Genomic DNA, 14,986 nt, shown 5'->3' on the forward strand with positions numbered 1-14,986 from the left:
CTCACAAAAGAAACAAGACAGAAAGGTACTACTTACTTCTGCTGGCCTGACTTTGATGTAGAAATTACTTCGCTTATAGGAAATCTTCAGAATTTTTGGCCAAGCAAAGCGGTTGATCCGGAGTCTATCTTTGTAAATGAGCAGTCCATTAGCACATACACCCAGCATGATATCCACACCTTCAGAATCCTATCACGTATGAGACAATTTCATAAAAATCAGTTTAATAACATTCCAAACAAGTAATTATTGCTGGCATAGCTTGAGGGAATAATGCAGCTAGGACTTGTTTCATATTCAAACCTGAAAGACCCTGACAATGAGATTCTTAAAGCAAAAATAGCCAAGTATATTAATTTTATAGGAAAGGCTTCGGACTCTAAGTAATGGCTTTGGCACTCATATGCCATTGCATATGCCACAGTTCTGGGAAATTCTTCAATATTCTGGCAATAGGCTTTAAGTCAACAATTTGCAAGGAAGGAAAGGTATGGCGGATGTGCTACCAATAATTTCAACAAACATTAAAAGAAGAAAAATCAAAAACAGTCAGTGAAAGTCTGACCAAGTTGGTGATCGTGGTGATCTTTTACAGTCACCTACTATTCCAGTAAAGATAGGAAGTAATGGAAAGTTGGCTGAAAATGTCAACATAATGATTTCAAAGTGCTGGCAGGCCGGGTTTCTGAGCATCTGTTCCACTGACAGTGTTTGATGCAAGTTTTGCAGGCTACAAAACTAATCGCTTACTAATAAGGCTTCGATACATTGTACCACTACACAATACAGCAGAACCTCGTGTCCTCCCCAACAACAAACCAACTACATCAAATGCCCACACTGTCATTAAAAAGTTGCTTCACCGGCATAACTAACAGCTGCAAGCGGATCCTGGCAAACAGCAGTTCTAATGCTTGCCTCACTACGGCAAAAGAAAGCTCCAATAAAACTCTAAAAATTTGTTCCTTAAAACACTACAGACCAAGTGAACTGCCACGCTGCACTTGTATTAAATGTCATAGACATAGTTAATGTACATGAATAAAAATTTAAGTATATTTCTTTCAAGTGCTTCTAACAGAACAGAAAAAGTCTATGGAAAATTGCAAAAACAAGTGCACATTGTTTCCATATGAAACAGAATTAAACAATGTTTCTCCAGTACTTCAAAGTCTTGGTTTTCTTTTTTAAATATAGGACTGATATGCTTACAATGCATTGATTTTCCTAACGATTTGAGACTCTGGATTTGTGCGAGGGAGTGGGAGGGGGTTGGTTAGTTGGTTTGTTAGATTTTTAACTAAAAAAATCCCACTAGAAATGCAGATTTTATTTGGCCTACCCACAGGAGTGGAAAAAGCACAAAAAACCACCCTCCCCCAAGACCTCCCCCCACTCTGTTTTTAACTCTCATGGTATTACAAAAACAATTACATGTTCTTTTAGGCTTTACTTTATGGCCCCACATCTCCTTGGCATCAAAAATCTGACATTTAAAATGTATGTAGCCGCTCTTACGAATAAAATATTATTTCCAAGCGGCACATACGTCTATGCATTAAATAAACTTAGATTTAAAATAAATTCTAAGGATGTTAGAGCTGTAAACTGAGTAATTATTGTGACCAAGAGATAAAAGGCTTATACTTAAGGATTGAGGGCATTACATTTTTAAAATAATCTATATACACTATGTTTTTTAATACTAAGCATGTCTATCCTAAAACAAAACAAAACAAAACCAATCCCCAATACCTTGGCATGATGTAAATCCACTCCATACATGGAGAGTCTCTTAGCATTTTCTAGGAACTGGGAATCCGCCTGTGCTGGAGTCAAGCCCCTAAAACCATTGAATAAGCCTTGAGTTTATTGACAAAAGAACTGAGAATCAAAACTGAGTGGAATCCTGGAATTCAGACACACAGAAAAACCTCAGTTTGTAAGGTATCAATAGCATTTTTGCCCTAAAGGGAAAGTGTTCCTTCAGAGCATATTATATTCCTTTAGTAGAGATTTCCACGTTCACTCTTTCAAAATTTTCTAGCTGTATGTTGCTTAAACTAATTCATATGCTCAGATAAAAATATTTTCTCCAAAAGTTCTCTTCTGAGATCTTAGTGAAGCTACTATTTTCAAACTGAAATTTTTAAACACATGAAAGTAAGAGGTTCTAGTTTCACAGCAAAAGATTTCCAAAGTAACAATAACTTCAGCTTAGCAGTTTTACACATACTCTTAAGAGAATTGACATAAACGTGACAAAACATGATGATTTCATTTAATCCCACTGTAACTGACACACCTGTGTGTTTTGTGTAGCTCAGCTACTTTCTCTTCCATTTCTTGAGTTTGATTGGGTGCAAATTGGAATTCACTGATACAGTCACTGCGGTGTTCCTCTGGGTCATGATCGCCCAGCTCAGCCTGCAGGGTGTATGAACCAAGGAGGGCGTGAGTCACAAAAGAACATGGCAGTCGACCAGAAGCAATATCCTGACGAAGCTGTAGGCACAAGAAATATCTGCAAGACAAAGGAAAGGGGAAAAAACAAACAAGCAAACACACACAAGAACAGAGAAAGTGTTAACAATGGCAAGTTTATGAGATATGGCAGAATTTAACGAGATGCATGTAATCATATAAGCGTATTTTAAAATAAGTCAATGTATTAATAATTTGTTACACCTTACATTATTTGAACATTATTGCCACACAGTAAATTTCACTTCCATTTTTAAGAGTCGATATTACTTTCATAAATAATGTGAAAAGCAGGAAAAATTCTGATTTCCAATATAAATGAATGAAAAACTGTACCTAGTTTGTAACAAAAGCTGACTTAGGAACTCCTTCATTTCACATTGTAGCCTGCAGGTATCTAAGGCTTATAAATAAAAACCCATGCATTTCCTTTGACATTTCCCTTTGGCTTTAAAATTCTAACTTTCATATCCCTTGCAGTTCACGAGCTAATCAAGTCACGTGTCGTGGTTTAACCTCAGCCGGCAACTGAGCACCACACAGCCGCTTGCTCACTCTCCCCCCCTGGTGGGATGGGGGAGAGAATCAGAAGAGTAAAAGCGAGAAGACTCGTGGGTTGAGATAAAAAGTTTAATAATTGAAATAGAATAAAATAATAACAATAACAATAATAATATAATACAAAGCAAGTGATGCACAATGTAATTGCTCACCACCCACTGACCGATGTCCAGCCAGTCCCTGAGCAGTGGCCCCCCCGGCCAGCTTCCCCCCAGTTTATGTACTGAGCATGACGTCCCATGGTATGGAATATCCCTTTGGCCAGTTTTGGGTCAGCTGTCCTGGCTGGGCCCCCTCCCAGCTCCTTGTGCACCTCCAGCCTTCTCAGTGGGTAGAGCATGGGAAGCTGAAAAGCCCTTGACTAGTGCAAGCACTGCTTAGCAACAACTAAAACATTGGTGTGTTACCAACATTATTCTCACCCTAAATCCAAAACCCAGCACTGTACCAGCTGCTAGGAAGAAAATTAACTCTATCCCAGCCGAAACCAGGACATCATGTAATACACAAAAGAAATCGGTTTAGTACTGAACCCATAATTGCCTTCCTTAAACTACGTAGGTATCAGAATTTAATATTTCAGGTACTGCATACAGTCTTCTACCAAATTTAACAAGTTAGCAATCAGTAGACATCCTCCCCTAGCACAGATTTTTAATGTAAATAAAAAAAAAAGTTTTACAAGTGAAGCTTAAATTTTAAGGAATTAAGCTTTAAGCTTTAACTATAAAAATGCTTTTATCAGTTGAACACACAATTGAAAAGCCAACTCACTGAAAATTGTCAAAGAAAACACAGACAGCTTCTTTTGAATACTGTGTACTAAATGTCTTAGACTGTTTGTAGTAATGTATCAGCTACATACTTGCGCAGCTATCTTGTTTTGTGCAGAAGACTAATCCAATGCAACATGTAGTAACATATATCCTGCCTCAGCAGAGCCAGCTAACTCCAAACCAAAACCAAGTGTTTAGGTTTTCCATAACTCCTGAAAAAATGAGTGTCAATTCCCTGCGCTCTACCCACTGGTTATGTTGGTCTTGCAATGCTACTTTTTAGGTGGCTAGTATCCACTGCATTCTAAGTATTTTCTATCTAAGAACTTTGGAAGAGAATTATTTTCCGATTTTATTATGGTTTATGGTTTTATTTAATGCATATGTATAAAGTTACTTTTTCACCAACCTAGCCTAGATTATTACTGAAGTACCTTGGATCCCTTGAGCTTTACTCTTAATATCAATACCCCCACGCCCTCATTTGCTATATAATAAAACAGCAGCCCAACAATAAACCACTGCCTTCTTTCAAATATGATCATTCGCATCTTACGTCCCGCCCAAATCATATCCCCACTTATCATTAAGTTCTTCCTTCTCGGGTTTCTTCCTGAAGTTTTCACTTTGCCTTTTCAACCTTGTTCCAAAAAGCAGTTGATGTAAGAACATCTATAGTGTTCTACAGTAATAGCCAAACCTGTTACGGCATCCAGAAACTGAAGAAGTTTTGTATGGCCTTCAAATTAGACTAACAGTAATTTTTAAGTTTAAAATTAGGAACTATGCGTACCTAGTGATGTCTTCAGTCAACTGTGAAGGATCAGGGGGATAAAACTTCACATTAAAGGTGAATATCCAAGGTAAACCTAAACATGGGAAATGTCCAATTGTTAATCTCCAACAAGTTGAAGCAAGCAAAGAAAGAACCTTACTGAAAAATGTTAGACAGTCATATAAATCTTAGATCACTGAAATGTTGAAGAAAGTTTTTTCCCTCTCTTTACAGTATATTAGTAAGAAGCATAGATTATTTTCATTATCAGGTAGTAACTCATATACACATACAGTGAAAGATTAGCATGTCAAAAATTATTTTTAAAGACTGTTTTACAGTAAGTTATGTAAATAACAGAAGACATTTTTAATTTGAAAACTACCATGATATATTAACACTTTTAAGATAGTCTGTGTTCAAAGTCACTTGCACTGAATTTGTGTTTATTTCCAACTCCTCCAAGGCTAACAGTCTCCTCATGTTTAAACTGACTGTTAGTTTGAGAGACTGTACAATAACTGTGAACATGAGATGTCAAAATGAGGTCTGCGTTGTATACAACAGAAAGATAGTAAGTAAATTATTCATATTCATACAGAATGCATGGAAGACAAAAAATATTAGCCATTCCTCCTTTAAAATATTTTTTGAGAAACAATACGTTTAGCAAGTATAATAGCAGTGACATTGTAAGTTTAAATTCTCATGTGTTAGAATTGTTAACACCACATGCATTTTTTACACAAAAGCATGCTTAAAACTAGATTAATAATTTGACAAAGCATAAAATGTTGTCTTCAGTCATAGCTCTAGTTTTAAATAAATTTTTAAGATTTGAAAGCTGAAGTCATTCATCAACCATTAAAATACATTCTCAGAATGTTACTCTACCAGTATTGTAACACTATGTGCAAGAGGAATACGTTCATTGGAAAGTACTAATAACTTGACAAAATGTAGAACTTTCCTAATTCAAACAGATTTTATTAAGTACAATGCAGACATACATATGTAATAGAAAATCCCAAAATAGGAGTCTAGAAAAAGAATTTAATAGTTTGGTTTTGCATGCTGCTTGAAAGCAAATGCAGTTGAGCTTTATCATATCTTGCCAAACATAAAGAAAATAACACTACCGTGTAGATCTGCTAAAAATGATGAAGAAAGATAAGAAAAGAAATCAAAATATTATCAAAACAATTAAGTAGCCATTTTTGTCTTTCTCTTGCCCCTTTTCTCCTAATGCAAGTAATATTTTGGTGAAAGACCTAACAAAAATAATCTTCAGTAAAAAAGGTAATAATTTTATAAAGCTTGTTAATGATGAATTTTGGACAGTAAATGATTTTAAAAATCTGTCCTACACAGATAAATCATGCTTTGAAAAATGTGTATTTTAACAACAACAAAAAAAAGACTGAAATGCCATTTCCAACATAATGCTAGAAAAGAGTGCTGACATTTTTGTTTAAGGTTATTTTCTTTGAAAAATCCTGTTTTAAAATTTCACAGCTGTTAAAGGTGAAGAGGTGCTTTGTGTCAAAATTTCTAATGCCTTTCAACATTTCAAAAATTATTTCAGTTTTTCAGACAAGACTATTCATTGGAGCACTTCAATTTCTGCCTAAGCGTGAACCTCATTGTCCACCTGGCTACTAAGTCGCGATTTCCTTTTCAGAGCTCAGGGTTTTAGCATATATTAATGTTCCCAGTTATCAATTATTTGTTAGAACAATGAGAACTTTGCTTACAAAATAAGGCAGGACTCCTTAAATGAGAAAGCCTAATTTATCGGATGTACATATAGTACTGAATTGGGTAAAATATGCCTCACTGCATCATCTACTGCAATCCAGTGCAAGAGAGAATTAAGACAAAAATACCTTTAAAAAATGTCTACACTAATTAATACATAGAGCACGACAAACAGAATTAAAGATGGAATAAATTAGCCCACTTCCATCATTTATCTCCCAGGGAATTGGCATCATTTAATGAAAAGCTGCTGATATTGAGTAAGCCAAACTGATGAAGAGAAGCAATTGGGCCAAAATATCTATGCAAAAAGTGTTCAGGGAGAGTTGTCATGTTAACAGGGCTGTGGGATGGGGAGAGATGGATGAAGGATGTGTCCTTCCACAGAGGTACTAAACCAGTCTTCAAGTTTTCCTGGAATGAAGCAATGTTTCCTGGTATGAAGCAATTTTTCCTGGTCTAAAATTGCAGTTAAACTAGTCACAGATGAATTCCTGCTTAACCTATTTCTCTTTCTTGTCAGCATTTCTACAGTTAGCTTTCAGAAAGCACTGTAGCCAGGAGACGTAGACACCGTTTGAAGAAAATAAAAAAAAACCCCAACCAAACAAATAAAAACCAACCAAACTATATTCTCTATAAAAAGCTAAAAAGAGTGTAAATCCTCTGAATGTATAGACTATGTGAAAAATTTCAGGTGTCTACTCATACTAATTCCATAGCTAATCCATTGAAAAAATGTTGTCGTTGACTTTGTACTAAATATTTTCTGGACAGTTGATGACCTTGTATTTTGCCTGATTACTGAAAGCACATTTATCCCCTGAATATAGACTAGCAAGTATATTACAATGTGCACAGTCTATATTTATACTTCTCACTACAGCATACTATTTATAGCCGCATAACCGAGGCATACAAATGTAATTGTCTTCACACAATAATGCACACTATAACTGGCATTTTGAATTGGTGGCCAAGACAAAAACAATAAATAAATCTGATATTTAAAATGGTATTTAGCATTCTGTCCCTGATAAGGCTCTCTGTTTTGATATTTAATAATATGGACCATAGAAATGTGAAAAATTTTTCTAGCCAGCTTGTTACCTCAAAAATGCTTCTGTGGCAACTTCAAGCACATTCTTAGAGAGAAAGAATGCAATATAACCAACCAGCTAGCAGCATACAATTAACATGATTCATCCCATTTAAACTGGGAAATCAGTGAGGGTTTTTTTTTTTTTCCAGTAAAGGCTTTTTCTGGCTTTTACTGTTGATAATTCCTGTGTCTCAGCTAAGATTTTTAGGGTACTGTGTGACTAGGACAGATACACTACCCACAGGCAGATGTAAAAATGCCCCATAAAATTAAGGAAATTACTTCTATAATTTTTCTTAAATTACCGTCAAGAAAATCAAAGAAATAAGGAAGATCTAAATCCAGTCCACATTTTCAAAAATGCATAAAAAGCAGAGTACAAAACAGAGTCCTGGTTGGACTGACAAGATTCAGCTCACAAACTCGGACATCTCCAAACTGCAAAATCATTCTTTATAATTAGTAGACATACAGAAGCACGTCTGCAGGACAACCCTTCCCTTGGCACAGGTACTTAGTTCTCTTTACCAATTATAAGCTCGACTCTAGTGTAATTAGCTACAACTTTTACAGATATGTAGTTGTTTACATAAAAATGATGCATATAAAATCAAGTGACCCTGCATAAAGTCACCCCCATATTTTGATGCCTGAGCATAGCCATACATTTTATTAGAATTATAGAATCATTAAGGTTGGAAAAGACCTCTAAGATCATTGAGTCCAACCGTCAACCCAACACCACCATGCCCACTAAACCATGTCCCTAAGCACCTTTAGCATTAAAATCAGACAGCCAGAGCTGTACATTTAAAATGCAAGCCCTTTCCTTAATTAATTCTAACTTCCCTTAGCACTTTAAATACAAACTTTAGATTTCTTAAATATTTTAGAACACTGTGCTGCAAAATTCTAAACTCATGTTATATTATTCTCACAGAACTGTATTTATGAATTTATCACCATTTGGTCTACTGCATAATTTGAAAATATATCTCTTTAACCATATCATTATTCTTCTGTATCACCCTCTTTCCAGTTGTTTAGGCTGTGTTGCAGAATATACCGTAGAACCAAGGATGTAAAAAAATCCATTTCAACTCCATGACATTCCCAGAACTACCTTAATTGTTGGCTAAGTATGTCTCAAAGACTAGGCCAGTATTGCATTTGGCTGTTTTTAAGTTCCCCAATCTGAATGACTGGATGCCCATTAACAAAAGGATGTTGAGAACAGTCTTCAGCATGAACAAAGAGAAAGGTTTAAACTTATAGCCCAAGATTTGTCACCAGCTGCCTTACCTGTTGTACTATTTCATCTCTTCTAATCCACTTCCATAGAATTACAGAGGATTTCCCTCACCCCCCTCAATAATTAAACTGAATCAAGTAACAAGCAAATTAAGTTTTCTGTCTTCAGTCCTTCAGTTAATCACTCCTTCCTAAAAAGAAAACAACTTTTCTATCACCATAACCATTATCTCTTTTGATGCTAGTGGACATAGTTTCTTTCAACCCTAGACTGCTGAGATGTAATTATATACATAAGACTCCACTGACTCCCTTCATAGCCAATGGGAGAAAAGGGGCATTTGGTTTGGTTCCCCTCTCAGGCACCTATTTCAGGATGCACTCACTCGCCTCCTGGAAGTGCCTGTTCCTTCAAAAAACAAGTGCATTTACCTTAGGTGGACACAGTTAACCTAAATTAGATCAGATTAGTCATATCCGGGGTACAGTGATGAGTTTCTAGAATCTTTCTGGCTAAATAAGTATTCTCTTGACAAAAGACAGTAAGACAATTCTACAGTTAACTTCAAGAGCAAAACCAGTTAAATGTATCCTTTAGCAGGTAAGAATGCACAAAAAAAGCCCTATACCAGTCTATTCTGCCCTCAGAACATCCAAATCCTCTCCATTTCTTGTAAGATATACAACACAGGATACGCAATGTGGAAGTATTTTTTGCAATAAAAATACTAATCATGCTGCAGACTAGAAATAGATTTAATTGACATAACATTACCTTGGATTTAAACTATTCCACACAGCATAAAAATCTAATTTCCATTTGGAAGAGAATGAATTACATCCACACTAAAACCAGGATATATCCCAAAAATAGTTTCAAAATTTGTGTGAAGAGAAAGATAACCAGGTCTATAACTCAGTTTCATATACTTCAATTACACAAACAATAAAAGCAAATAATTAGGTTTCCCAAAACAGATAGTTTATACATTCACATCTCTAATCTTTAAATTGCAGACAAAAGATTGATCTTCAATTGCAATAGACACTATGATGAAACCAGGTTTATGTAGTTCAGTTGTTCAATTCTGTTACACTGAGAATGAGAGTTATGAAAACACCCATAGACAAAACTGAGTGGAATATCATGTGTTCTGTACTAACTGCATGTACAACATCTCACACAGATAATTTCTCAAATTACATTTTATATAATGGTGAACCACCACACCCTCTGTGACGTCTGGGATTTGACTATTCCAAGGTCAGTTGCTACTGCTTGTACCATCACAATATTCAAGCTGAAGTTCTCAATTTTGCAAAAGCCTGAATCCACTTTAGATGTAGCAATTTTCAAGAAGATATTGACAGAAATGTAATTACCCCACCTGTCCCTGATTGAATTAATTAGAGGTTTTAACACATGCCAGTGGATACCCAATTGCATGAATTAAAAAAAGTTAAGAACTAATTTTTCTGAAGAGATCAGGCTGTCTGAAGGCAAACAAGCTTTTTGCCGCCTCTGTAGCCCTGAGAACAGAGCCAGTAATTTGTGGATCACGTTCATTAGCCGAGGTAACATCAGTAATTGCTGAGATACAACAAAATTGCCCAGCCAAAGGCCAACCTGAACAAATAAGAGATCACATAGAAGGCCTGAGGACCCTGACTTAGCAAGAGACAGTCCAGTGCAGAACATGACTTGGGAGAGGCTACAGGATTCTTACTTCATCTTCCCCAGTCACAGGTGGTACATACATGCCCAATGTGCAGAGTATTGGTATTGCTCGCATGTAAGAGAGAGACAGAGATTGTTATGAATATTAAGTTGCAAACTGATGTGCTAAACTCCACCTCCAAATTTGTCACCTTTGTGTGTTCAGATCAATGTATTTGTCCAGATACACTTATCTAGCATGCTAGTGCTTCAGTTTGTGCTGTACAAGAGAAAAAGAAATGAGTTTCTTCATTTCAAACGTTCAACTGGACTAGTAGGTTTTACAGGTAAATTTATTGAGTATTTTTGTACATAAGATTTCCATTCTTGATTCAAAGACAAATATATTTAGAACTAAGCCTGAAACAAAGAAAAGCCTCATAACTTGATACTCATGTAGCTGGGGGATAAAATTTGTCTTTGCAGTACGTTCCAATATCTGGAAACTTTAATACACTGATTACAGAATCATAGAATCATAGAATAGTTTGGGTTGGAAGGGACCTCTAAAGGTCATCTAGTCCAAGCCCCCTGCAATGAGCAGGGACATCTTCAAATAAATCAGGTTGCTCAGAGCCCCGTCCAACCTGACCTTGAACGGTTCCAGGGATGGGGCATCCACCACTGCTCTGGGCAACCTGTTCCAGTGTTTCACCACCCTCAGCGTAAAAAATTTCGTCCTTCTATCTAGTCTAAATCTACCCCCCCTTTAGTTTAAAGCCATTCCCCCTTGTCCTGTCACAACAGGCCCTGCTAAAAAGTTTGCCGCCATCTTTTTTATAAGCCCCCTTTAAGTACTGGTAGGCTGCAATAACACAACTGACAGTATACTGATACTTGCAAACTGGTGTAAGCAAGTTTCACTTTAAAATCCTTAAAATGGTGTTCCTACTTGGTTGTTTGCCTTATACACTATGCCTATCAATTCTGAAGTGCTACAGACCAGAGAAAAAATTCGAGTCACGATGCCTAATTCAAGAAACTGGACTTGATCTCCAATATAAAATGTAGGTCTTCATGCTGCATGAAAAATCACATCTGCTTAAAATATTTTTATAGTACATATTATACAGTATTAAAAAAATGTTGTGTAGCGCATCCAAAAAATTTTCAGGTCAGTTCTTACACTTCAGATTCATTACACTTACTTGTAGGCTGTATAGCATGCAGATCACTACAGAAGACAATAACAAAAAGTATCAATGTCCTCAATCTTTTGTCAAATAATAAAACCAAACAAAACAGCCTTTAGCCCACGTATTTGGACAACTAATAGGTTTTTACTGAAGACCTGCAGAATAAGAAGTTACAATACCAGTAACTTTTCTTGAATTAAAAGGATGGCCTCTACTTGCATAAGTATATTAGTACATTCACCATTTTAATAGGCCTAGTTTGCTTATACAAGAGCATATTAGATCAAAAAAATAGTTTCCAAGGAAGCTTCTGTAACTTTCTTTACTGAAAATATAAACCACACCTTCCTAGTAAGAGATTTCATCAATTGGGAAAGGTCTAAAAAAACCAGAATTAACACCACCATGACTTCTGGAAAAATGTTAGTGTTGCCTTAAAACAGGAAGTTAACAATAGTAAAGAAACCACCTGTTTATCATTGTAAATAACACACTCCTGTTTTTAATTACAAGTGCTCCTGCTGGATCACATTCCCCAAAAAGTTCAAAGTCAGTTTCTTAAATAACTTAAAATCTTGTTGTGTTGGAAGTGTAGACATGTAAATCTTATCATCATCATCATCATCATCATCATCATCATCATCATCATCATCATCATCATCATCATCATCATCTCCTCCCCACTTACATTTCCTATCAGGCACTACAAAAAGAAGGTTTCCATCAAAACCAAAACAACAACAAAAAAGACCTGCATTGGCCACAAATGAGTAAAGCAATGAGAAGAATTTCAGTAAGGGCAAGGGTTGTCTAGCGCTTCTTAGTGGCTACTTATTTTGTGACATGTAGACTCAGGAAGAGTATCTCCTAGATTTACTCTCCATTCACTCCCCTATCTACTACAAAAGCTACCTGGCTAGTGAAGAGTTTTGACAGTGTTTTATGCAAACAGAGTAAAATTAATTACTCATTGTGTATTGAGTATAGGAAGTAGAAAGACTTTTCACACAGATTCAGTCTGAAAAGCACTGTAGCGAGACATTCCGAGATTATGCTCTCTATTCCATTTCTATTCTGGAAATGATGGACACATCAAAAAAGCCAATGCTGGACGGATCAGTATTGAAGAATATAAATTTTCTGTAAGACATATTGATTCTCTTTTTATAGTTTCATATTCTTCTGGTGAATCTTTGAAGTTAGAAAGTCCTATAGCAACAACCATGACCATCTTTGCAAGGTAACATTCTCCATCCCATAACCCAAATATCAGCACAAAGTTGAAAAGCATCTACTGTTTCAGGATGCAAAAAGATCAACTATTAGTCACATACAACACAGAAAAATTTTGGGGCAGCAGCCAATATAATGATTAACTTCTACAGCACAAGGCTGAGTGATTCTTCCTCTCCTTCTTGGACAGTGGACAGAAACAGAAGCTTTGCTTTCTGTTCTAAGGCTGAATACGTCATTATCAGATATAAATTATTTTAATGCTGTAAGTATACAATTTAGTCACCATCCAGGCTACTAAGTTTATGAAGAATATTTCTGTGAGGAAATAAAAGGAGCATAACATCTGAATACAGAAGTACTTACTTCGAATTTGTCTCTTAATTTCCTTCGAAGAATCTAGCCAGTTCTGAAAAAAAACCACAACCAGCATTTAAATCACTTCAGACTGAAGGTGGTGAAGTAATTGCATACAGTGCAGTTAAAGTTTGTATTGTTCAGACATCTGTTCTATTTTAAAATAACCCAGAGAATTCTAAAATTGAACTTGTGATTTGCTAGCAAGTCTCCCCACCATGCACATAAATGAAACTGTGTAATGCCACTCACTTCACGGTTGTCTTATTGCTTTAGACTATTTATGCCCTGTAATTTTAAAAAGTGGATAGTCTTACAGTGGAGGTAGTCTAGCAAATTACATTTGACAAATGCAATTTTCTCTTATACTCCTTTTATTGACATAAGCAGACTTTTCAGGAACGGCTATGTAATCTCTACACGTCTGTGCTTACACACCCATATAGAGTTACCTAAAACGGTATTTCTCTTGAACTCCAGAGACTTATTATTCCCATCGTTTGTCTTAAGGCATATATATTTTAGTTCTGATAACATTCAAAGGTGCTTGGAAAAACCTAATCAAGTTACACGCTTCTTTCCTAACCTCCCCCAAAGCTAAGTTCTCTATGAACATGTATTATGTTAACACTGATACACTGGAAAGGTTCAAATCTAGATACTCAGCTCTATTTTAGGCAATGCAAATAAAGTAGTTTTTCATATTTAGATGCCTCACTATTAAATGTGTTCTATCCTCAATACCAAAAATATTTTGATATAATCTGTGCAACCTATTAAATAGCTTATAGCATTTCAGTTATTATTGATATGTGCAAAGAGAGTTTTTTGTGACTGATCATTCAAAAATATAACTTTGGGAAGTGAGACTAAGAAATCAGTAATGTATATTCAACAGTAACTCAGACAACCCTGCTTACTAATTTTACCCATAGATGTTAGAAAATAGATTGTGAGAGACTAGAAACATAAGCCTTTTAACTGCAGTTACTGAGAATTTACTTTATGCGGTGTTTGAACCTTTATTTCCCACAGGCAGACACACATACACAAGCATATACATGAAAGAAACACACATGCCACACAACCAGCCTGCCAGCAGGACTTAGCACATTTCAAAGACAGAGATGTGCAAAGTAGGGACGAATTAGCAACTGACTTGTAAGGTCAGGGACAACATTTGCATTTCCACAAACCACTGCACGTATTAGCAGCTTTAAAGTCAGAGGGGACTTCAGTGCCAGCACAAATGTTGCTGAAAGCATATGTCTACCAATGTTCCTTGCCTAACCTAGCCAAGTAGTAGATACTGGGTATAATGTGACTCACCTTTCAGTCTATGGTATCAAACTCCAGATGCAACAATTGTTTTCCAATACCATATCCCTCAGTCTTTATTACAGGCTTTTCCACCCAACGTCAAATTTATTTCAAGGAGACAAAACATGCTAGGCTACAGTTTTATGGGTCTGTATGGATTAGGAGAATGTGGAACTGTATGTTTTTGCACTAGTGCAAATCCTTAACGTAGATCACCTCTGCTGATAAAGGATGTGGCTTCTATGAATATGACCCAAAATACTAAGTTCCCTGTTGTAAATGACCTTGGTCCAAGTTGATTTCATCACAAATGCAGCATGTATGTATTAGACAAATACTGTTTACAAATTAAATGCAAACCCCCCTTTTTATCATTTTTACAGATGCAATAAAAAAAAAGAATAATTTCACATTTCTTGCTTTAAGAAGTCTGTGACCTCTACATTTCATAGCTACTATAATTCTTCCAGAGATGCACAGTCCATAACATCGTTACAAAGGAGGAGATATAAAACA

At 35.9% G+C, this 14,986-nt stretch overlaps 1 protein-coding gene across 18 annotated transcripts in view; it reads right to left on the reverse strand.

Moving 5' to 3' along the window:
• EPB41L2 (erythrocyte membrane protein band 4.1 like 2) overlaps positions 1 to 14,986 on the reverse strand; it is a 135,037-nt gene that overhangs the window by 33,917 nt on the left and 86,134 nt on the right. For all 18 annotated transcript variants that reach the window (XM_076333612.1, XM_076333608.1, XM_076333607.1 and 15 more), the window contains exons 6-10: positions 13,160 to 13,202; positions 4,615 to 4,690; positions 2,306 to 2,524; positions 1,756 to 1,843; positions 37 to 189 (exon numbers count right to left, since the gene is read on the reverse strand). In XM_076333612.1, the coding sequence (XP_076189727.1) occupies positions 37 to 189; positions 1,756 to 1,843; positions 2,306 to 2,524; positions 4,615 to 4,690; positions 13,160 to 13,202 (579 nt within the window). The remainder of the gene's footprint in view (positions 1 to 36; positions 190 to 1,755; positions 1,844 to 2,305; positions 2,525 to 4,614; positions 4,691 to 13,159; positions 13,203 to 14,986) is intronic.

This window comes from Aptenodytes patagonicus, chromosome 3, assembly GCF_965638725.1.
Source record: "Aptenodytes patagonicus chromosome 3, bAptPat1.pri.cur, whole genome shotgun sequence".
Classification (NCBI taxonomy): domain Eukaryota; kingdom Metazoa; phylum Chordata; class Aves; order Sphenisciformes; family Spheniscidae; genus Aptenodytes; species Aptenodytes patagonicus.